We start from the raw sequence: 22,128 nt of genomic DNA, 5'->3' as shown, positions 1-22,128 counted from the left end.
TAGCTAGAAAAAGTGAAAAAGGTAGATATAATAAAATACTTAAAATAAGTATTTTATGTTTTGTACTTTGTAATAAATGTTATCAAATTTATTAGAAAAACAATAAATGAAGTAGTTAGAATTAGTTAAAAATGAATTAAAATCTATATGAAACCACTTAAGAATATGCAAGTATTATTTTAGTTTCAATAGAATAGATTTGCTTATTTGTATGAGTCAAGATTTTATTGGTATAACATGTTGTTAATATAATTTAGCTTTGGGTTTACTAGTTTCCGCTAATCATACCACTTTCATCATACCAATCCTGTTTTATTAAAGCAAACTAGATTTTGACCCGCGCTTTTAAAGCGCGGGATTTGTTTTCTATTATAATATCTATACTATTAATCTTATGATTATGTCCCTGACATTTTTTTAAAATTACAAAACATACCATTACTTTTTTTAATATCTTTAATGATCTACATAAATTTAAAGCCCATTCGATATGTCTGAATTGAACCATTGTTAATCCATTAGGTCATTTTGTTTAAAATATATTTAGTGAAAATCATTAAAAAGATTGTTTTATTTTTTATACAGGGATTATATATTTAAGAGATAAACAAATATATTAATCCATTATGCCAATTTGTGTAAAATATCTATACTTAAAATCATAAAAAGCCTGTTTTATTTTTATTTAGATTATACATTCAAGAAATAAACAAATTAATATATGTGATATATTTAAGAATTAAAGAAACAACGGATTTGCAGTCCTATACGTGTAAACACAATTTTACTAATAACAAATAAATTACATTACAATTTATAAAAATAAAAACCATATTAGATAATAAACTATTCAAACACATACTCGCACTAATTAGAATTACAATTTATAAAAATAAAATCATATTAGATAATAAAATATTGAAACACATCCTTATCTAATTAGAAATAATATTAAAATTGAAAAACTACTTTTTAATAGATAGAATACCCGCCATTTGAAAGGGCGGGTCAGTATCTAGTTATTTTATAATGCTAAACTTATTCCTAATTATAAGAGTATGTGTTTTAATATTTGATTATCTAATATCATAATATTTTGTTGATTTTTTAATTTTAAATTTTTATTAGATGTTGAAAAATGATTGTTAAGTTATAAATTTATCATCATATGATTTTTTAAAATTAACTGTTTTTATCACTCTGCTATATTAATTGTTCTAATTGACTTTAACAATTATTTAGTGAAATATTTATATAGTTCTCCTATTATTCTAAATTTTATAAACTTCAAATTATAAAACAGATAAATTATTTTCTGTTTATATTTAATTAACTGACAAAATATATGTTTGTCAAAAGAAGTGTTATGTCTTTATGACCGTTTGCAAATATTAAAAACCCGGCCCAACTAAATTTCTGACTTTATCACCGTTCGGTTTTAAAAAAACACAGAAATGTAGAGTTTAAAAAAATATATTTGTCTAGATATTTCTGAAGACTATCCCGATGAGTCGATTAGCGGGAGACACCGAGAAGCGGTGAAAGAATCTCAAGTCTTTGCAAGAGAATAGCGATGCCAAAGCAAGAAACTGAAATCTGTTTGTTATTCATTCGAATCGGGGGTACAACTCACAGATATAATGTTTTTTCAGTTTGATTTTTTTCATTTTTTTCACAGATATAGTATTTTTTTAATTCTTCAAATCGATAAATGCAGAAGACGAAGAGGACGATCTGGTTGATCAGGAAAGAGATCCAATAAGAAAACAATCGAAGTTAGAGATCGAAACCCATTTCCAAATCATCATGAAAATCAGAAGAGCAGAGGTAAGCTGTAGACAGTGAAACTCAAGCATTAATAGTAGATATTTTATTTTAAATTAGTTGAACTGGAACAGAAATAAAGTTAAACTGGTGCAGTGTTTGTTTCCGTTCTAGGGTTTTGAAAACGCAAAGAGCTAATCGATTGAAGGAGCTTCCGACAATACGCAGGTTATGTAACGGTGAAGGAGACACATGGAAGAGCTTTGTTCTTTGGTCTTTGAAGCCACTCATAATCCAAACAAAAAAACTTACTCTACTTTGGCTCAATGGAGGTAAAACTATCGCACATCCACTTTCTTTTTTTATAAATGCGTCTCGGTATCACGGTTACTTCGTCTCTTAATTAGCTTGATCACTATCGTTTAAGATGAAGGGAGTACATATACATGTGTATTGTATTATTTGTATATAGAATAACTGGTTAGCTAAACTGATTGTGGTCCTTTGTATGCACGGAGAAATAACATAATTGACAGAGAATATGTGGTTAAAGATACTCAAAACCGAATAGCAAGATAAGAATATTTCTCTTATATTTTAGAGATTAATAAATTACTGTAGTAACATACAGTTTATGTTTCTGGTGCTTTGAATCTTATATTTTAGAGATTAATAAATTACTGTAATAAAAAAATTCATCTGATTTTTCTGTTTATATCAGATGGAAAGCACGAGCAAAGAACACTGGTGGTTATGTGACCTTTATAGGTATCCTACACCTCAAGCCTTGGAGCGAAGATTCAGTTTATGCCCAACACATAGCAGTTAGTACAACCAGTTGCTGTTCACACAAGGTTACAGAAAACAAAGGTATTATATAATTGTCCATATCTTATAAAGAACAAATGTAAAGTATAAGATGATGAATGCAGAAACTGATGGTGACATAGTAGGAGACATAGATTGATTGTCTGCTTCGGCTACAAGATAGGAAAGGATATAAAGTGATATAATGTACTGCAACCGTCAAAGAGAGTTCCTTTAAACAATTGAAAAAAAAATTGTTTATAGTGATATTAGAAGCCATAGATGTTAGATGTTTCGATGGCAGTGGTTTGTTTAGGAAGAGAGGAAGGTTATTTATAATAAGCATTGGACATTGATAGATATAGGACTTTGGTAAACTTGCGGGTATCTCGTAATCGTATCTCAAGAGATACTAAAATTCGATATAGTTACGATCGTAATTCCGAAAATTAGGTAGATTTAGTTACCATATCTTGGATATTTGTAACTACTATGTTTCTTATTTCTTACAATTGCTTTTAATTCGTATGATTGTTGGCCAAGTTAAAAATCATATTGTCAACTTAAAATAATATATAAGGCTGCCGATTTTTAATTAAAAATAATCTAGAAAAGACAGTGGCATGCTATTGTAATTAACTTAAAAAGTATGGGTATAATCCTATTAGGTATTCTGCTTTAATAGTATAGATTCATCTCATCTTTCAACTTTCCTTATATAAATTAACACTTAGCAAAGTGATGATTATATTTGAAGTACAAAAACACTTGAAACAGTATTTAAAATCTTCTTTATTTGAGTAAGAAATAAAAGGAATCAATTAAAACAAACGGCGTCGACTATGCAATGATAGAAAAACGATGGATAATCACATGGCGCTTTGCCTTTTGTAGTCACGAAAATACAATCTATTAAGATTTTTCCAATTATTAGTATTATCTCATTAATCGTCAGATAGAAAATCCAAGATGGATACTCCATGATCGATCTTGATAACCCAACATCTGACTAATTCGTTGAAACAAATTAACGCACTTAAATTTAGCCGTCCTTTGTTTCTTTTCAACTTGCACTATATATTTTTAAGTATCATTTACTATCTTTTTATATGATCAGTTATGCAATTGGAAGAATATACGGTAACTAAACTAACGTTAATAACAACAATATATTTGTACATCAATAAAGATCTTTTTTACAAAACGTAAATTGCTCCATCATTCTATGAACATGGAAAAGTTATCTACACACCACATGTCATGCTTTGACATCCAATACAAAGGGATAAAATGCATTTTCTTTTTATTAAATAACAACAAATCATGTATGGTTTTCAATCTTTTCATCATATGAGGAACAATCATCATCTTTAAAATTATTAATATTCTGACTTTGTACGAACATTGCCTGACTACGAAAAAGATAGTAAAATATAAATAAAGAAAATAAATGTTATTAGATGGGGTCTCTCTCAAATACATAACCTTAGATCGTAAAGAGAGAAATACATAACCTATTGGATCCATGAGATTAGTAGGAAAAACAAACATTTCATGATATCAAAAGGAAAAAGCTAAAGGCAATCATGCTAAATGCTGAGTTTTGGACAGTAAAGGAATGGTTGGCAAAAAGAATACATAGTAAAATGATGAAATAATGAAAGGTGTTTCAGTTTTTTTTTTCATTTTAATTTAAAAGCAATATTACCGTTTAATATTATAAGTTTATAACTGACAACAAAAGTATGGGTTTTCACTCTCCAATCTCAACAATTATTGGTCTTCACCAATTGAGACAATCAAAAACTGGATTATACACTGTATATGAAGATTGGATTTAAGATTTGCTTGAGTCGCAAATATAATAGAGTCACTGTTAAAAAATTTCTTTAAAAAATATTGTCTAGACAAGTTTTATAAATAAAAATATTATAGTTTATAATATAACTTTATTATAGTAATTAGGATTTATTCAATATTTTCTTATTTTATTATTTTTCAAACAATTTTTTATCGAAATTTTATTTATAATTTATAACTTTTATATTTCACTATATCAAAATACAAGTAACTAAAATAAAACTCTTTCAGTTGTTTCAACCTTATGTCTTTATTACTAACAATTCAGGTTCAAATCGAGAGTCCAAAATTTGAATCGAAATTTGTTATCTCATATGAAATACAAAAGTATCGGGATGGATATTGTAAGATGTTATAGAACATATTTGAACCTGAATTGTTATTAACCAAATCCAAAAAATAACTAAAAATCTCAAACTAACATTCAGTAACTCAATATATATATTTGAAACATACATAAGTATTTCAAATACTCAATTCAATATTTATTTTGATATATATGACATATAAAAATAAGTATTAAAAATAAATACTTTAAATATCTTATGTATAAATAAGAAGTTCATAATTTGCTTGTTAAAATAATAACTCTATTTGCTTGTTAAAATAATAACTCTATTCTATCTATAAAGTAATGCATATTTGTTTACAAATAATGTTTATTTTTATGCTTGATTTAACAATTTGTTGATATTCATTAACTTGATGAATGTTTGACTAATCTCTATTCAATTAAAGAAAAATTCTAATGTTTATGTTTTCCTTTAAAATGTTGTCTTCTACTTTAGATATATCTTAATCGAATCAATACAATATGAACCAAATGATATATGATTACATTATGGTTTTAGGATGTGGTACAAATTAGAATTGAAATCCACCAGATTCATAGTTACAGATTTGCTTTAATAAAATTTACGATGAGATAAAAAATAGAATCAAAATCCAAAATGCTCGATCCAAGCCTTGATGCCTAACCATAGCTTCGAAAATGAATATTAGGCATAGTAAATCTTTGCCTCACACCGCTTCAGATCTCTCTTGCGAACCCTCAAAATCCAATTAAGCTCACTTTCTCATACAAATAAAAATCACACCGCCTGTTGTCACACAAAAATGATGCATCACACCGCTTCACATCTCTCTTAGCTTATAAAAGTTTATTCAATCTTTTATATTTTAAATGTAAAAATCTTTACTTGTATAAAATCCATTAATATAGGGTAAAAAGCTAGACATTTTTTACAACTTAATTAACATGGCACTACAACTTCAGTTTATATCAACCATACAACTTAAAAAATCATTATATCATCATCGTCTATTATTACTTTAGCTTTTTTCTTTGATCTGTAAATTTCAATTAAATAATATTATATCTATACTTTGTGCTTTCTGCTGAAATTGATTATACGAAAGTTCTCAGGTGGTGTGACAAAAAAGCTAATCATTTCTCAAAGTAATCAGCTAACCCTTAAAAAATTACATCTGACAATAAAAATAAACTATTTTATTACAAAACCACTCGTTTATAAATGTGTGTGTAACAGATTCTTGTTTGTTGTACACTCTCACCTCAAAGTCTTTCACATTCGTTTTCCGACAAGAACATAAAAATTTCCAGAGAAAGTATTGTTTTTAACTTTTTATTTTGTTCAAATTCAAGTTCCTTTCCTGTGATTAACGATACTTTAGCTATTGATCATCCAACCGTCGTCGTAGCTCCACCGGTCTCTTCTTTTTTTCAGTTTCCGGCGACCTTTACCATTCTCCGGCAGCAAATCCACCGGTTACTAGAATTTCAGACAAAAAATTGACGATCTCGGGGAGGCGTTTCTGTTCTGACATACACCAATTCCCGGTCTGGACAAAACCAACAATCAAGTTTATTCCGGCGAACCGGAACCGACTTCACCGGCGACTCACTTTTCAAACCGGAAATGAAGTTTATGGAACTAGGGTTTCGGCCTGATACATTCTACACTGTGGAAGCAGTAAGGTGAACACAAGAACTCAATCCTCTGTCTCTCTCAAATTTTTGAATTTTTTTGTTAACTTGTTCCGACCGATCTCTGATCTTTTTTTTTTAACTCCTGTCTGAAAATTTTACAGGTCTGTGTCTTCTGATTTACAGAATGATCTTATAATCCAAGTAAAATCCACCAAATATCTTCTTCACAAGGTAATAAAAATTCCACTTTTTCATAGTAACATTTTCAAGATTTTTTATAATAAAAAAAACATTTTCAATATTTGATTTCTGATTTTTATTTTTTTGGCGCAATTTATATTGCAGTTTCCGATGTTATCAAAATGCTTGCGTTTAAAGGACCTAGTCTCTTCACAATCACAAGAACCCGAAACCTCACAAGAACAGAAAGTAATCCAACTCGTTGATTTCCCCGGGGAAACAGAGGCTTTTGAGCTCTGTGCTAAGTTCTGTTACGGCATCACGATCACTCTCAGCGCTCACAACGTAGTCGCGGTACGATGTGCAGCGGAGTATCTCGGTATGACTGAAGAAGTCGAGCTCGGAGAGACAGAGAATCTTGTCCAAAGACTCGAACATTTCTTGACTTCTTGCGTTTTCAAGAGTTGGAGAGACTCACTTGTTGCTCTTCAGACCACAAAGGCTTTACCTTCGTGGTCTGAAGATCTTGGCATCACTAGCCGTTGCATCGAGGCGATAGCCAACGGTGTAAATGCATCTCCAGGTGACGATTTCTCGAACGTAATGGAGACGGGGTTGTCGAGAAACCGGTCAAGGAGAAGAAGAGATGAAAGCTTGTGTAATGGTAAGGCAGAGAGCTCGCGTTGGTGGGGTGAAGATTTAGCTGATTTGGATTTGGATCTTTACAAAAGAACAATGGTGGCGATAAAGTCATCAAACCGGAACGTTTCTCCGAGATTAATCGGGAATGCTCTTAGAATCTATGCATCTAAATGGCTACCAAGCATTGAAGAATCTTCTCCGGTTTTGGAATCGGTTATCTCCCTTCTACCAACCCAAAGATCCGCTGTTCCTTGTAGCTTCTTGCTTCAGCTACTGAAGACGGTTAACGTTATGAACGTTTCGCCTACTTCGAAGATGGAACTCGCGGTGAAGGCTGGGAACCAGCTTGATAAGGCAACGGTAAGCGAGCTGTTGATACCCTTATCGGATAAGTCTGGTATGTTATACGATGTGGATGTTGTGACGATGATGGTGAAGCAGTTTCTGTCTCAGATCAGTCCTGAGAGAAGACCAACAAGGACACAACATAGAAGATCTCGTTCAGAAGAAAACATGGAGGAGATACAAGAGATCAGAGGATCTCTCTCTTCTTCATCTTTTCCTCCGTTGTTGGTAAAAGTAGCAAAGCTTGTTGATTCTTATCTTCAAGAGGTTGCTAGAGATGTGAACTTAACCGTGTCGAATTTTGTTGAGTTGGCTGAATCTATACCGGATCTTTCAAGGATCAGTCATGACGACTTGTACAAAGCCATTGATATCTATCTTCAGGTAAACAATGTTACAACTAGATTCTGGGTCTTCTAATAAGCATGTGCAAGTGGAACGGTCAAATAAACTTTAAACACATATAGATATAACTATTAACTTTAAAACTATTTCATTACATTGTTAAATATACGGTCAACATTTTTTTAACAGCAGTGCACTGATTGTTATATTTCACACCCTGTGTGTTTTCAGGTTCATCAGAAGATTGATAAGATTGAAAGAAAGAGGTTATGCAGAATCTTGGACTGCAAGAAACTATCAGTAGAAGCAAGCAAGAACGCTGCACAGAACCAGCTGCTTCCACTGAGAGTGATTGTGCAAATCCTCTTTGTAGAGCAAGCCCGAGCTTCGATTGTTACAAATACAAACAATATCACAAATAATGAGACAGCAGTTTTGAGAAGAAGCTTTACAACAAGAAGAGAAGAAGATGCAGATCTAGAAAGAGTTGAAGTTAAACCTAACGGAGGATTTCAGAGCACTCCTTCGAGGTTTATGGCGTTGTGCTCTATCCCAAGGCAACCTAAGAAGATGTTTTGCAAGTTATTGTCGATCAGTAGGAGTTTAAGCCAACGGATTTGAAAAGAAAAGATGGTGGGAGATTTTTTGTTCTACTGGTTTCTTGTCGCTCAAGTCAAGTGTTTTTCATTGTCTCTTTGAAGCTTATTTGATTTTGGAAAATTCATTTCTCGTACCACATTGTAAAAGAGAATAATAAAGAAAATATGTACATCAGTTTTTATTGGTTTTGAGAAAAGAGAAATGTATTTGAAAGAAACATATTCTTAAAGTTAAAAAAAAAAACATTTTCTTATGTCACAAACTACTGTAAACAAGGTAATGATGCTTAGGTTTTAGAACCTCGAGTTTCCTTAATCTCTTGATGGGATTTGGAACTCATTGATCTCGTTTATATGTTCGTCAAGATACTTTAGAGAATGCATTTCGCTTATTGAAGCTAGAAAGTAACGATGTTTCTTCAGCTGGATTGATAATCTCTCCAGATTCTGTGTTCCATATCCAATGTTTGTAGGTAATGAAGGCAAATTGTTGAAACTTGCGTCTTGCTTACAAGTGACCTAAGTATAGAATCGATCCCAAACAAAATCTTTGAAATGTCAGGACAAAAACAGAAACTATATTCAAACATTTACAATAAAAGACAAGAACCAAACTGCAATGTGCTATGCTTTCAGGGAATACGGTTAGATTGTTGGCAGTCACATAAAAAATCCTTCTAAGCAACATTCATATAGACTCAAAAAGAGATTCAAGAAAGTTTAAGAAACATCAAGCAATTCTCTAGATTCTTCTTCATGTTCAAGACGGCATCAGGTATATAAACTGTAAAAAAGGTTTTTAAAACAGCTACAGAACACAACAAATGAAATGTTAAACTGCACATATCAAGCAAGTTCATGGTGGAGTAATCAACCATGTCAGATGATTTCAAATTTTGGGAATTTATCAAGATCTTGATCCATGGTATTGTTAGAACTAATAGAATATATAAGAGGTTTAAATAAAAAGAAGTTAGAAAAAAGATTCAATGCTGAACAAGTCAAGCATATTGAGTTTGATGTTGCCATGTCTGTGATAAAAAGTTAAAGTTAGTTGAAAGTGTCGAAGTGGACCAAAGAATTTAATATGATTCCATGATGAGCTTCAACGATGCGCTTCTTGCAAAGCTCTCTTGGCGGCTGCTCCAATCACCAGACTCTCTACTGGGGCAAACATTACTGGGAAAATATTGTCACTCCATCAGATTCTTGGATTGTCCTATCCCGAGCTCAGCTTCTCATGGATGGAGAGGGATTTTGGCTGGTAGAGAAGTACTGAAACTGGGGCTCGGCTGGGTGGTAGGAGACGGGAAAAATATTAACGTGCGGAAGGACCCTTGGCTCTCTACTTCCTCACCGTTGCGTCCTATAGGCCCCCCGTGTGCTGATAACAAATCTTTGCGTGTTATAGATCTCATCTCCCCTGTCTCACTCGACTGGGACGTCACGGCAATTAAAACCCACCTGCCTCAGTATGAGGATACCATTCGGAAGCTGGTCCCGAGCCAAATGGACATGGCAGACTCTCTACATTGGCTCCCAGAGAAGAGTGGCAACTACTCTACAAGATCGGGATATGCTCTTGCAAAGTTACAGGCCTCGCCTGACCTACCTTCCCCTTCTTTTGCTTGGAAACGAAATGTATGGAACCTGCAATGCTCCCCCAAACTTAATCTCTTCCTCTGGAAAGCAGCAAGTGGAGCTCTTCCCGTCGGCTCTGCCCTCTCTCGCAGAGGAATGACCTCTGATACAGTTTGCAAAAGATGTGGAGCAGAGGAGAGCGAGATCCATGTTCTGCTTCATTGCCCCTTCGCAGCCAAAGTCTGGGATCTGACACCGTCTCTCTTTAAACCATCTCCCTCCATTAACACTGTTCCCCTGCTGCTTCAAGCTTGTTCAAAATCGGTTAATCTCCCTCCTACTGGGCTCTGCTCCCCCCTGTTCCCATGGATACTCTGGAATCTTTGGACAGGACGCAACCAGTTAATCTTTGAGGATAAAAAGTACACTGAACAGGAGGTAGTGTCGAAAGCTCTTAGAGATGCTCTTGCTTGGTCCAAAGCGCAGCTCCCTCGGCAAAAACCACGATCTTGTCCACAGTTTGACCACCATATCCCCAGTAACCACCTTACAAGAGGCTCAGGTAACTCTCTCTCGATAGAATGTTTCTCTGATGCGGCTTGGCAGGAGAGCAATGGTAATTGTGGGCTGGGTTGGACTTTCCAAACTATGCTAGGGACTCCACTCCATAAAGGAACATCCTCCCGTCGCTGTGTGGCGTCTGCTATTGCAGCAGAAGCCCAAGCAATTAAATCTGCACTACTAGCTGCAGCAAATGCAGGCTACCGTGATCTAGAAGTCTTCTCGGATTGCAAAAGCCTTGTCACCTTGATCAACTCTAATGTTTCATCGGTGGCTCTGAAAAGTCTCCTCTACGACATCTCGGTGTTGAGTCGAAATTTTTCCTCTATCTCCTTTACTTTTACTCCTCGTGTGAACAATGTAGTTGCTGATGGCTTAGCTAAATCAGCCCTGTCTTCTCTTTGTAACCCCTCCTTCATGGAATAACTCTGTTGTTTGAATTTATATAATGAAGGTTTGCCCAAAAAAAAAAAAAGTCAAACAGCCATCTTGTTAGAACGATCAACTCAAGATCAATCCGGTCCACCTTATGTTTGATTCTATTAAATGTTGGCTTATGTTTTTTAAGTGGCTAAGTTAAACCCAAATGCTTATGGTTTTTATAGTCTCCTTTTCGTTTTTTTTTTTTTTTTTTTTTTGATCAAACAACAACTTTATAAATCATTAGTCTCCATAACTGGAGAAATTGTTTACATCAAGCAATAACAAGGCCAAACCGGCTAAAACATCTGCTGCAACCATAGCAAAACAAAGCAATGAGATATAACACCATAAGATAGGAGCAAACATAACACATAAACAACACATAATGTCGCTGAGTAGTCCTCGAAACTCAACGCCAATCGTGCTAAGAAGTGAAATGAAGCTTTGGGAGTTAGAGAGCACAAGTACTGGTCTAACGCCCGAGATTGAAACCGCAACAGAAGCAGCTTTAACAATCAAAAGTTCGGCATCACAAGCAGAGGCGACAAAGCACCAAATGGATGAGCCTTTGAACAAAACAAACATGGAAGCATACATAATCTTGGGCACACTACTCCCTGTAACAGAACCACTCAAACCGAATGGAATATATGGGAGGCAATCATACTTCACAAAGGATAAACAATCCAGAAACACTGAAAAGATAGAAACAACAAGTGTTTCCTTACGAATCTGCCACAAGCGATGAGGAAGCAACTTTAAACTATCATTTGATGGAGTGAAACCAGAAACTAGACTGCATACTGCAGAGAATCGCACAGAGGCGAGCGTGCCGTAACAAGGCACGAGATAACACTCAAAGGACATCATCGAAACAAGCAAGATAGAGACAGAATGTTTCAAATCTATAACCTGCAGGGATGTGTCCAGTAGAAGGATTAATGGGTCCAGTGATGGCGGTGAACGAGATCCGGTGGTGGGGGACATGGTGAAAACAAGAGAAGGGTGAGCTTCATGATAAGAGGTGATGGAGACAGATCTGTCTACTGCAGTAAGGGGTCGTATGAACACGACAATAAGAATCACCAAACCAACATCTTTTAGGAGAAAAGTCTCTTTGAAGATCTGGCTGTTCAAATCTATCTTTCTAAAAGTTTGAATTTTTAGATCTAGATCTGAAATGGTGAGAGTAAGGACAGGGACGCAAACAGAAGTGGAAGGGGTAGAAAATGCTGAAGTTAGGTCTGGTGGCTCTGGTGGGTCTGGCGGTTCCGGTGAGGAAACGCCGGTGACGGCGGCGGCGGTCATCAGAAGAAGAACGAAGGTAAGCTTCTCTCTCTTTCTCTCTAAATGGTTACGTTTATTATTACACAATTAGTCTCCTTTTCGTTTTATAGTTTTCTTTATAGCATAACCGCCGCCTGAAGTTTGAGAATGTCTTTAAAAGTATGTTTAGCGATTATCCATCCATCACTTCAGTCACCATTCCACTATATTCTATAGTATACGGTGCCTAATTTGGTGTTATACAGCCTAATTAATTTCCACCTCGTGATAGCTCCTAATCAATGCCAAATAGAGTCATTGCCTTAAAAATATCTACAAGTTCACGTCCCTGTTTTTAGGTCATCATTATTCACTCCTCAATTTAAATCGTACTTGGTGTCTTCTCCTCTCCCATTCAACTAGATCCAACGAACATCATTTTCCGAAACTAATAAGTATTATACTTCCTTCTCCGCACCAGCTGTATTTCGGGACCCATTTTAATTAAAAATCGAATCTTATCATCATTCATTATCACCTCTTCTTCTTTTTATTCCCAAACATGATTTTGTCTTCTCTCAAGCTTATCCCCATTTTTTCGGATTTCATCTACCCCATAAAAGAAATCAGAGAAAATACAAACGTCAGAATACATACCTCTTACTTATAATAATGTAAAGAATGTTAGACCAAAAAAAAATAATGTAAAGAATGAAAATTAAAAATTTGAATACATACCATAAACGAGTATACCGGTTACGCCTCTGGCTTGATTATTTTTGTAGAGATTACCTGCAGATGACAAAGGGTGGCCAAAGATGTTAGTTCAACAGAAATTATAATATACCAACAAAACATTAAAAACTATAAACCACAAAAAAAAAAGCAAGTGGGAAAAACCGAGAAATAAAAAAATGTTAAAAAAGAAAATATTAATTAAAATGTGACAAAAAAAAAAGATAGAAAGAAAAAGTGTTCGTTAAAAGAAAAAAAAAAAGTAATTCACGGAAACGGACAACAAGTGTAATGACATCCACTAAACGGTGACGGTGCAACAAAAACAGAATAATGCAAGGGAAGAGTAGATAAGGCAGGGGATGACATATGTCGGAACGGTTAACGTTAACCGGAAGCAATTGAGAAAAGAAAGAATGAATTGCACGAACTCACCCAAGTCACCAAGACAAAAAAGCTTTTAGGATGATTTCATTAATGGCGACGATCATCGTCACACAGAGAGAGATCACGTACACCTTCTTTTTATCTCTCTTTCTTTTACACTTATAAAACGAAGATTTTTCTTTTTAAGTATATATTCGATTTTTCATATTTATTTTTCTTTTTTATTCATCTGATGATTGTGGCTTGGAGTTGGGGTTATTGCCAGTGATTGCCGTTGTGGACGAGGTACATATTTCTCGAACTACGGTGGTGGACGTAGCAACCGTAGCACTGATTCTTCACCGTCGTCAACCTCGGCGGCGACGGAGGTAGCGGTGGTTTTGACAGCGACGGTGATCTAGGACTTGATGAGGTAGAGGAAGCTGATGACGAGGTGGACGCCGGTAACGCTAACGGAGGAGGCGAGACCGTCGATTTAACGGACTTCGGCGGGTTTAGGAAGACTCTGACCTTCATTGAGGAGGAAACGAGGTCGTACTCTTCGATTAGATTCGCTAGATCTTCGTCGCACGTGATGGACACGAGCGCGTCGAGATCTTCCGTCGGGAGCTGACACCGTATAGTGACGGCGGATCCGAACATCTCAGCCATCTTCGACGCTAGCTCTGTTACACGCATGACACGCGCTGCCTTAGTGTCTCTCTCCACAAAATCGTTTTCCAAAAAAAAATCTTAAAAAATCAAATAAGAGCGGGAACTAACCGGAAAATGAGACGGAGCGGGGGACGGCGAGGACGCGGGTGTGGCCGCCGTTATAACGGAGTTTACCGTCGGGATAACGAGGTAAAATCTTCCCGCCATAGCTACAGAGAAGTTTGATTGTGGAGTTCGTCACCATAACTATATATAGAGAGAGAAAAATACTTGAAGAAGAAGAAGAAGAAGAGTGAAGGATTCTTCTAGTAGATTTGTCTGTGCAAGCCAAGTGATGAGTAACGTTAAGACCATATTTATAGTGATTTATGAAAATGTAACAAACAATGGTGAGAAGAGAGAATAGCGAAGGGTATGATTGTAATTTGGTGGACCCATTAGTTACGTAAGCCATAGTCTTCTCTTTTCTTTTTTAGTTTTTTTAATAGAAAGGTAGGGAACCCCCGAATAAGACCATCTCTAATGTATTTCTCTATTTTTATCTCTAAAATATAGGAACTCTATAATAGAGGTGAGTTTTATTCCAATGTATTTCTCTAAAATAGAGATCTCTACATATAAAGCAAAATATAGAGAAATGTTATTTCTTCCTCTATAAATAGAGGAGAAAATAGCAATCTCTATTTTAGAGGTAAAAATAGAGATGAGTTGGAGTGATTTTACCTCTAAATGCTATTATAGAGGTAGAAATAGAGGTGGGTTGGAGATGCTCTAACATAACATGATTTTATAATTATTTATTTATATAAAAATAAAGATAGCAATATTGAGACAAAGAAATTTAAGATAAGTAGATTTGTGATAAGGTTTTAATTTTTTTTATTTGTATTGAGTATTCTATGAACAGTATTCATTAACATTCTCAGTCATATTATATTTCGGTGGAAAATAAAAATTTAGTGTTTCGAACATCATGTTATGGATCAATTTACGGGTGAAAAGAATTGTATAGCTATTAAATTAGCTAGTAGTAAATATTTGTAAATATTTTAGTTTGTATACTTTTATTTATCAAGTTAATACAAATTAAATAATTGGATTAATCAAATGATGCTTATATAATTTTAGGAACATTCAAGAGACAGATCTAAAGAAGAAACCTAAATCAATAAAAATATACTTTGAAATAATAACAAAATTTATCATTTCTAGGTATTGATTTTTTTATTTTCTTAAGATCAATATTTTATGTTTATTTTTATAAAACTAATGTATGTATTAATTTTATATTGATATTTTACATAAAATCATATATCCGTCTTTGTTCCATTTAAGCGTCCGATGCGTTTTAGAACACTGATAATAGTAGTATTTAGTTTTATAACATCAATGACCAAAAAACATGTTCAGAGGATCAAAGGTGGCTGGTAAATTTGATTCGGTTTTGATCAGTTGGGTCTTTGGCAAAACTTACCTGAACTTCAACCAAATTTTTCATTTGAATTAGTTTGATGCGACAAGCACAATAATAAATTATGGCGATTGTAACGGCGATTTAGGGTTTCCATGATTCTTCGTCGATGGGATCCGGGAATTGATTCAAAATCTCCGATACATGTGGTCTGTTCTCCGAAGGTTGATGTGGGGAAGAAAGGAAAACAAGATCGAGATCTGACAAGATCGAGTTCAGAGGATTTACACGGTTCTGGTTTGGATAAAGGAAGGAAACGATCTGGAAGATGGAGGAAATCATCAATACTCTCGAATTGGATTTGGATCTGGATATCTGTCACCATCAAGGCAATATCACAGATCCGCAGGGGTGTGTCTCCAGTTGACCTCAAAACGAGATCTCGAAGGATTGTAAAGTATCTTCAAAGGAACTTTAGGAATTTCTCTTCTATTGGCATAAGGAAAGTTAGGATTCAATTTAGGGCTTCGTTCAGATTTTTAGAGATTTCTGATTATGTGATTGTTGGCTGGGTAGAGATTTTTGGAATCAATTTCCAGAGATTTGGTAATAATGGTATTGTAGTAAATATAGTTACGGTATTTGTTGAAGAGAGGAAGGTTTTGGTAGTTGAGGATGGGATGGATTTGGATGAGACTGATAATATGGTTCATACGGGTAAGGGTATTGAGGAGTTTGAGAATGATTCTCAGAAGGTCTCTGATGAAGAGATTGGAGAGGACGACAGGGTCAAGGAGGATGGGGTTGATACCATAGCGGAGGAAAAGCAGGGTGATGAGGCAGAAGAGAATGATCAGGTTGCTGGAGAATTGGTGAAGAAACAGGGTGCAAGCAAGAGGCAGTTCAAATCAACGGTTGGAGCAGGAGGTTCATATGTGCTGAGCAGCCAACGCAAGGCACTCGCCAAGGAGATAGTTCTAACCAGTTGGAGGAGAAGGGTACATCAAACCCCAAACAAGGGCCACCAAAAACCTAGTTTTATGAATCAAGTCAATAAGACTTGGAATAATAATGGTTTCTTGAGTTTATGGTGGTTCCTTGATGTATACGTAAAAGTTTTATATTACGGAGAAGGCTTGGCTTTTTTGGTTTGGCATCATGGATGTGTGTGGTGGCCTATTACTGGTCTCCTGTTTACTGTCCTGAATCTGCATTGGTGTGGAAAGCTGGTAGACGTATGGGAGTTGAAAGGTATAGTTGGGAATATAGTAAATGCATTTGGTTTCTTTGCTTTGGGGATTACATATGGTTTATCAGATCAATATAAAGAACACTACATAGCATTTGTTACGAATGGTGGGTTATATTTATTGGTGGCACAAATCTTTCTAGAACACAAGTATTTTCTAATTTTAATCTATCCTTTTGATTACTTGAAATGGTGCTGGGGAAACATTAGGCAAAATATTGGTTCAGGATTAAATGGGCTTAATAAATCATACTTTCAAGTTAATGGGTATGCAAAGAAGCTATATGTGTACTTTAAAGCTAACCACAAAGTTGGGTTTAGAAATTGTACGTATTATGGTTCGATAGACATTTTGTATGTCCGTATTCTGATGATTGAAAAAGGAATAATGGGTTTCAATGGTGCAATGGTGTTCCTCATGGGATTGATCGTATCTCTCACAAGATTGATTGTAATTTTACTGGTTTTCGGAACCTTGAGATTCTAAGATTGCTGGGTATCATTAAACCCCAATCTTCCGGCTCGGTAGAGCAATACAAGCAGGTTTATATATGAAAATATTAAGTTGGAATTGCAGAGGTCTTGGAAGTCATTGGACAATAAGTTATCTTCGGGAAACATGGCATAAACATAAACCAGATTTTATGTTTTTATCAGAAACGAAACAGGATTTTGGATTCGTACAAAGGTTTCAATCACATTTTGGTTATGATAGTCTGGTTACAGTGGATCCAATTGGGAGAAGTGGTGGTTTAGCCCTTTTTTATAATAATGAGTACCAAGTTAAAATATTATATTCTAGCAATAGAATGATAGATGTCGAGGCAATGGCCAAAGGGAAACAAGTATTCCTTACTTTTGTATATGGAGAGCCGGATCAAAGTTTGAGAGATCATGTATGGGAAAGGTTAACCCGATATGGTTTAGCTAGATCGGAGCCCTGGTTTATTATAGGAGATCTAAACGAAATTACCGGGAATCACGAAAAAGATGGGGGAACTCTAAGGTGTGCGACGTCCTTTATCCCTTTCAACAATATGATAAGGAATAGTGGACTATTAGAATTTCCGGCTCGTGGTAATAAAATGTCATGGCAGGGACGGAGAGGGAAAGGAAAAGGAGCTGTAACGGTTAGATGTCGACTGGATAGAGCCTTGGCGAATGAGGAATGGCATACACTCTTTCCATTTTCTTACACAGAATATTTGAGGATGGTGGGATCGGATCATCGACCGGTGATCGCTTTTCTGGAAGATAAATTATCAAGGAAAAAAAGAGGTCAGTTCAGGTTTGATAAGCGGTGGATAGGTCAGGAGGGGCTTATGGAATCAATTGTGTCGGGTTGGACAGAAAATCAGGAGGGCCAACCAGGGGATTTTATTACCAAAATTAATAATTGTCGACATGAAATATCTTCATGGCGGAAAGACAATCAACCTTATGGGAAGGAAAAAATTCAGAATCTTCAACAAGCTTTGGAAGATGTACAAACAGATAACAATAGATCCCAAGAGGATATTATTGAGATTTCCAGGAAATTACAGGAGGCCTATAAGGATGAGGAGGAGTATTGGCATCAGAAAAGTCGAAATATGTGGTACTCATCCGGGGATTTGAATACTAAGTTTTATCATGCTTTAACAAAACAACGGCGGATCCGAAATAAAATAGTGGGCCTTTATGATGATGCGGGTAATTGGATCACAGATGAGAACGGTGTTGAGAAGGTGGCGGTAGATTATTTTGATGGTTTGTTTAATTCTACTAATCCTACGGAGTTTGATAGTTTCTTGGAGGAGATAGGACCATCAATTTCTCCTCAGATGAATCAAAGGCTATTGAAGTTAGCAACAGAGGAAGAAGTGAGACAAGCTTTATTTATGATGCATCCGGAGAAAGCGCCAGGTCCGGATGGAATGACAGCTCTTTTTTTTCAGCATTCCTGGCATGTTATTAAAAAGGATGTGGTCGAGCTGGTGAATAATTTTTTGAGATCAGGTGATTTGGATCCAAGGCTGAATATAACTAATATTTGTATGATACCAAAAGTGGAGAGACCGACAAGGATGACGGAACTGAGACCAATAAGTCTTTGTAATGTGGGCTATAAAATAATTTCGAAGGTTTTGTGTCAAAGGCTGAAAAGTTGTCTTCCCAGACTAATCTCAGAGACACAATCGGCTTTTGTGACAGGAAGGTTAATTTCAGATAATATTCTTATCGCGCAGGAAATGTTTCATGGTTTGAGAGCCAATAAGTCTTGTCAAAATAAGTTTATGGCAATAAAAACAGATATGAGTAAGGCATATGATCGGATAGAGTGGAATTTTATTGCGGCTCTCCTTCAAAAAATGGGTTTTGATCCTCATTGGATTAAATTAATGCGAGAGTGTGTCTCTTCGGTTCAATATAGGGTGCTTCTCAATGGGCAGCCACGAGGTGTAATTATTCCCCAGCGTGGATTACGTCAAGGAGATCCTTTATCCCCTTACTTATTTATTATGTGTACGGAGGCGTTAATTTCAAATATTAAAAAGGCGGAGCGGATGAAACAATTAACCGGTATGAAAGTGGCAAGAGCTTGCCCTGCAATCTCTCATTTGTTATTCGCAGATGATAGTTTGTTCTTTTGTAAGGCAAACAAGGAAGAGTGTCAAACTATACTCAGGATTCTAAAGGAATATGAGACCGTCTCTGGACAACAAATTAATTTCCAGAAATCCTCAATTCAATTTGGACATAAGATTGATGAAGATAGTCGTCAAGAATTGAGGGATATCTTAGGAATTCAGAATTTAGGTGGAATGGGATCTTATTTAGGCCTGCCCGAAAGCCTAGGAGGTTCTAAGGTACAAGTGTTTGGATTCGTACAAGAACGGTTAAATAATAGGGTTAATGGATGGAGTTTAAGATTTTTTACTAAGGGCGGCAAGGAGGTGATTATTAAATCGGTGATTACGGCTCTGCCAAACCATGTGATGTCTGTATATCGGTTACCGAAAACGACTGTGAAGAAGCTAACGGGTGCTGTTGCGCAGTTTTGGTGGAGTCCAGGAGGTAGTACAAGAGGTATGCATTGGAAATCATGGGATAAATTGTGTGTCCATAAAGATAATGGTGGGTTAGGTTTTAAGGACTTGACTGATTTTAATACGGCCATGCTTGGGAAGCAACTGTGGCGGCTGCTCGAGAAGCCAAATTCTCTTTTTTCTCGAGTTTTTAAAGGACGGTATTACAGGAATGCTTCACCCCTGGATCCGATTCGCTCATATTCCCCGTCATATGGCTGGAGGAGTATTACTTCTGCTAGATCTCTGGTTTGTAAAGGACTAATTAAAAGGGTGGGAACAGGATCATCTATTTCAGTATGGAATGATCCATGGCTCCCATCCACTCGCCCGAGACCAGCTAACAAAAACCTTCATAATAGTTACCCGGAGCTCACAGTGGATTCTCTCATTAATTCGGAATCCCGCACATGGAATTTACAGGCAATTAGGGATTTGGTGGATCCACACGATGCAAAAATAATCGAAAGTATACCATTGTGTAGAAATCGGATGGAAGATAGGAATGGATGGCATTTCACCAAGAATGGGAAATATACAGTACAATCAGGGTACCAAGTGGAAAGGATTTATCCTGATAAGGAAAAGCCACCAGAATTTTATGGGCCCAATGTTGATATACTTAAAGCTTTCTGCTGGAAAGTGAGGTGTCCTCCAAAGTTAAAGCATTTTTTATGGCAGTTGATATCAGGATGTATGGCGGTAACGAAAAATCTAAGGGCAAGAGGAATACAAGGAGATACGTGCTGTGCACGGTGTGGTGATCCTGAAGAATCAATAAACCATGTGTTTTTTGAATGTCCCCCAGCTCGTCAAGTCTGGGCACTATCTAAAATTCCATCAAATCCGAATATTTTTCCTATTGGCTCTCTTTTTGCTAATATGGACCATCTATTTTGGAGAGTTAATCCAAAGATGGAGGATCATCAGTTTGCATGGATACTATGGTACATTTGGAAGGGTCGAAACAATAAAGTATTCAGTAATCTTGATATTGATCCCAGGGAAACACTTCGATTAGCAGAACTAGAATCAACACTTTGGGCTGAGGCACAGGTTAGTAACAACAGGTGTGCACAAGAAGTACAAGTTAGGCCTAACGTAGGAACCACAGGAAGATGGTGTTTCACAGATGGTTCTTGGAAAGATAACGACCTATTTTCAGGACAAGGTTGGCTCAGTACATTATCAGGGTTTGATGGTTTACTAGGAGCAAGGAATGTAAGGGCTTGTCTTTCACCGCTTCATTCGGAGATGGAGGCATTAATTTGGGCAATGGAATGCATGAGAAACTTAAGACAGTTTCAGGTTACGTTTGCAACGGATTGTTCTCAATTGGTGAAGATGGTTTCGGAACCAGAAGAATGGCCAGCATTTGAAAGCTACCTGGAAGATATTAAGCTGTTGAGAAGAAGTTTCGTCAACTCAGATATTGTTCATGTACCTAGGACGGAGAATACAAGGGCGGATAGTTTGGCACGTAGTGCTCGGCAACAACCGTCTTTCGTCGTACACATGGATTCAGAGTTACCACTTTGGTTTACAGGGTCTATATGAGTCTGTAATCTTTTTGGTGTCAAAAAAAAAAGAATTAGTTTGATGCGATTAAACGCCACATCTAGCGTCAACTAGTAGACATTGCTCCAAACTGTTGTGAACAAATTTGTCAAGATAGAAAGAGAGCTGTTGGGACCCATATCACGTGGGCCACACATGGAAATGGTCCATAGGGCTTGCATGGCCGTAATGTAAAACCCCATCCAGGACATTTTAGAAATCCTGATATCCGATAATTTATCAATAATGTCATTATTACATATAAACCACTTGTGAATTGTACGTATTAGGAATATAATTTAATTTTTCTACTTACGAATACGCCTATAGCCATCTAATATAGATATGCAAAATAATAATAAGAATGGAACATTCAACTACATGTAAAACAATATTAAAGGAGGATAACGAAAGGAAGGAGATAAACGTAAAGTGGAAGAACAAATTCAAGGTTACATCAACATTATCCAATGATGGCATGTAAACACACGAATCCACAAATATGTAAAAAATGAAAAAGAAATCGAATATTCTTTTGGAAATATGCCTTTTCCTACAATATCTGTATGACTGTATATGAAATAAAATTGGAAATGAGAATGATTATCTTTTTCTTTCTTTTTTGAGAATGATTATCTTGTGCATACGTGTGTGTATCAGTAACGCCCCGATCTCATTGACCAGTTATTCTTAATGGTCCTACTATGCAACGAATTAATAAATATATTTAGTATGCAGTAGCA

General features: G+C 35.8%; 3 protein-coding genes across 7 annotated transcripts; 2 read left to right on the top strand and 1 right to left on the bottom strand.

Annotated features, from left to right (window-relative positions):
* The first annotated feature begins 1,109 nt into the window (after positions 1-1,109).
* Positions 1,110-8,726, top strand: LOC103875295 (BTB/POZ domain-containing protein At3g26490). 3 transcript variants are annotated; one of them, XM_033273011.1, is made up of 8 exons: positions 1,110-1,622; positions 1,718-1,827; positions 1,939-2,096; positions 2,486-2,634; positions 2,697-6,430; positions 6,544-6,613; positions 6,728-7,933; positions 8,126-8,711. In XM_033273011.1, the coding sequence occupies exons 5-8, from the start codon at positions 6,372-6,374 to the stop codon at positions 8,513-8,515; spliced, it is 1,725 nt and encodes a 574-aa protein (XP_033128902.1). In that variant the 5' UTR covers positions 1,110-1,622; positions 1,718-1,827; positions 1,939-2,096; positions 2,486-2,634; positions 2,697-6,371; the 3' UTR covers positions 8,516-8,711. The 3 variants fall into 3 exon arrangements, with proteins under 3 accessions (XP_033128902.1, XP_033128901.1, XP_009152052.1); XM_033273010.1 differs by having other exon boundaries at positions 1,921-2,096; positions 2,486-6,430; XM_009153804.3 differs by lacking the exon at positions 1,110-1,622 and having other exon boundaries at positions 1,702-1,827; positions 2,486-6,430; positions 8,126-8,726.
* Positions 8,727-9,588: 862 nt separating this feature from the next.
* Positions 9,589-11,061, top strand: LOC108872369. Its single transcript, XM_018659953.2, has one exon. It carries the CDS (start codon positions 9,589-9,591, stop codon positions 11,059-11,061), a length of 1,473 nt encoding a protein of 490 aa, XP_018515469.2.
* Positions 11,062-11,274: 213 nt separating this feature from the next.
* Positions 11,275-14,554, bottom strand: LOC103875294. Of its 3 annotated transcripts, XM_033273024.1 has the most exons (4): positions 14,209-14,472; positions 13,495-14,111; positions 13,063-13,116; positions 12,510-12,933 (listed from the first exon to the last, which is right to left on the bottom strand). In XM_033273024.1, exons 1-2 carry the CDS (start codon positions 14,342-14,344, stop codon positions 13,702-13,704), a joined length of 546 nt encoding a protein of 181 aa, XP_033128915.1. In that variant the 5' UTR covers positions 14,345-14,472; the 3' UTR covers positions 12,510-12,933; positions 13,063-13,116; positions 13,495-13,701. The 3 variants fall into 3 exon arrangements, with proteins under 3 accessions (XP_033128913.1, XP_033128915.1, XP_033128914.1); XM_033273022.1 differs by having other exon boundaries at positions 11,275-12,933; positions 13,063-14,111; positions 14,209-14,554; XM_033273023.1 differs by having other exon boundaries at positions 12,516-12,933; positions 13,063-14,111.
* Positions 14,555-22,128: the final 7,574 nt, after the last annotated feature.

This window comes from Brassica rapa, chromosome A06, assembly GCF_000309985.2.
Source record: "Brassica rapa cultivar Chiifu-401-42 chromosome A06, CAAS_Brap_v3.01, whole genome shotgun sequence".
Lineage (NCBI taxonomy): Eukaryota > Viridiplantae > Streptophyta > Magnoliopsida > Brassicales > Brassicaceae > Brassica > Brassica rapa.
Note: the sequence above shows the minus strand (reverse complement) of the source record. Positions and strands in the feature narration are given on the sequence as shown.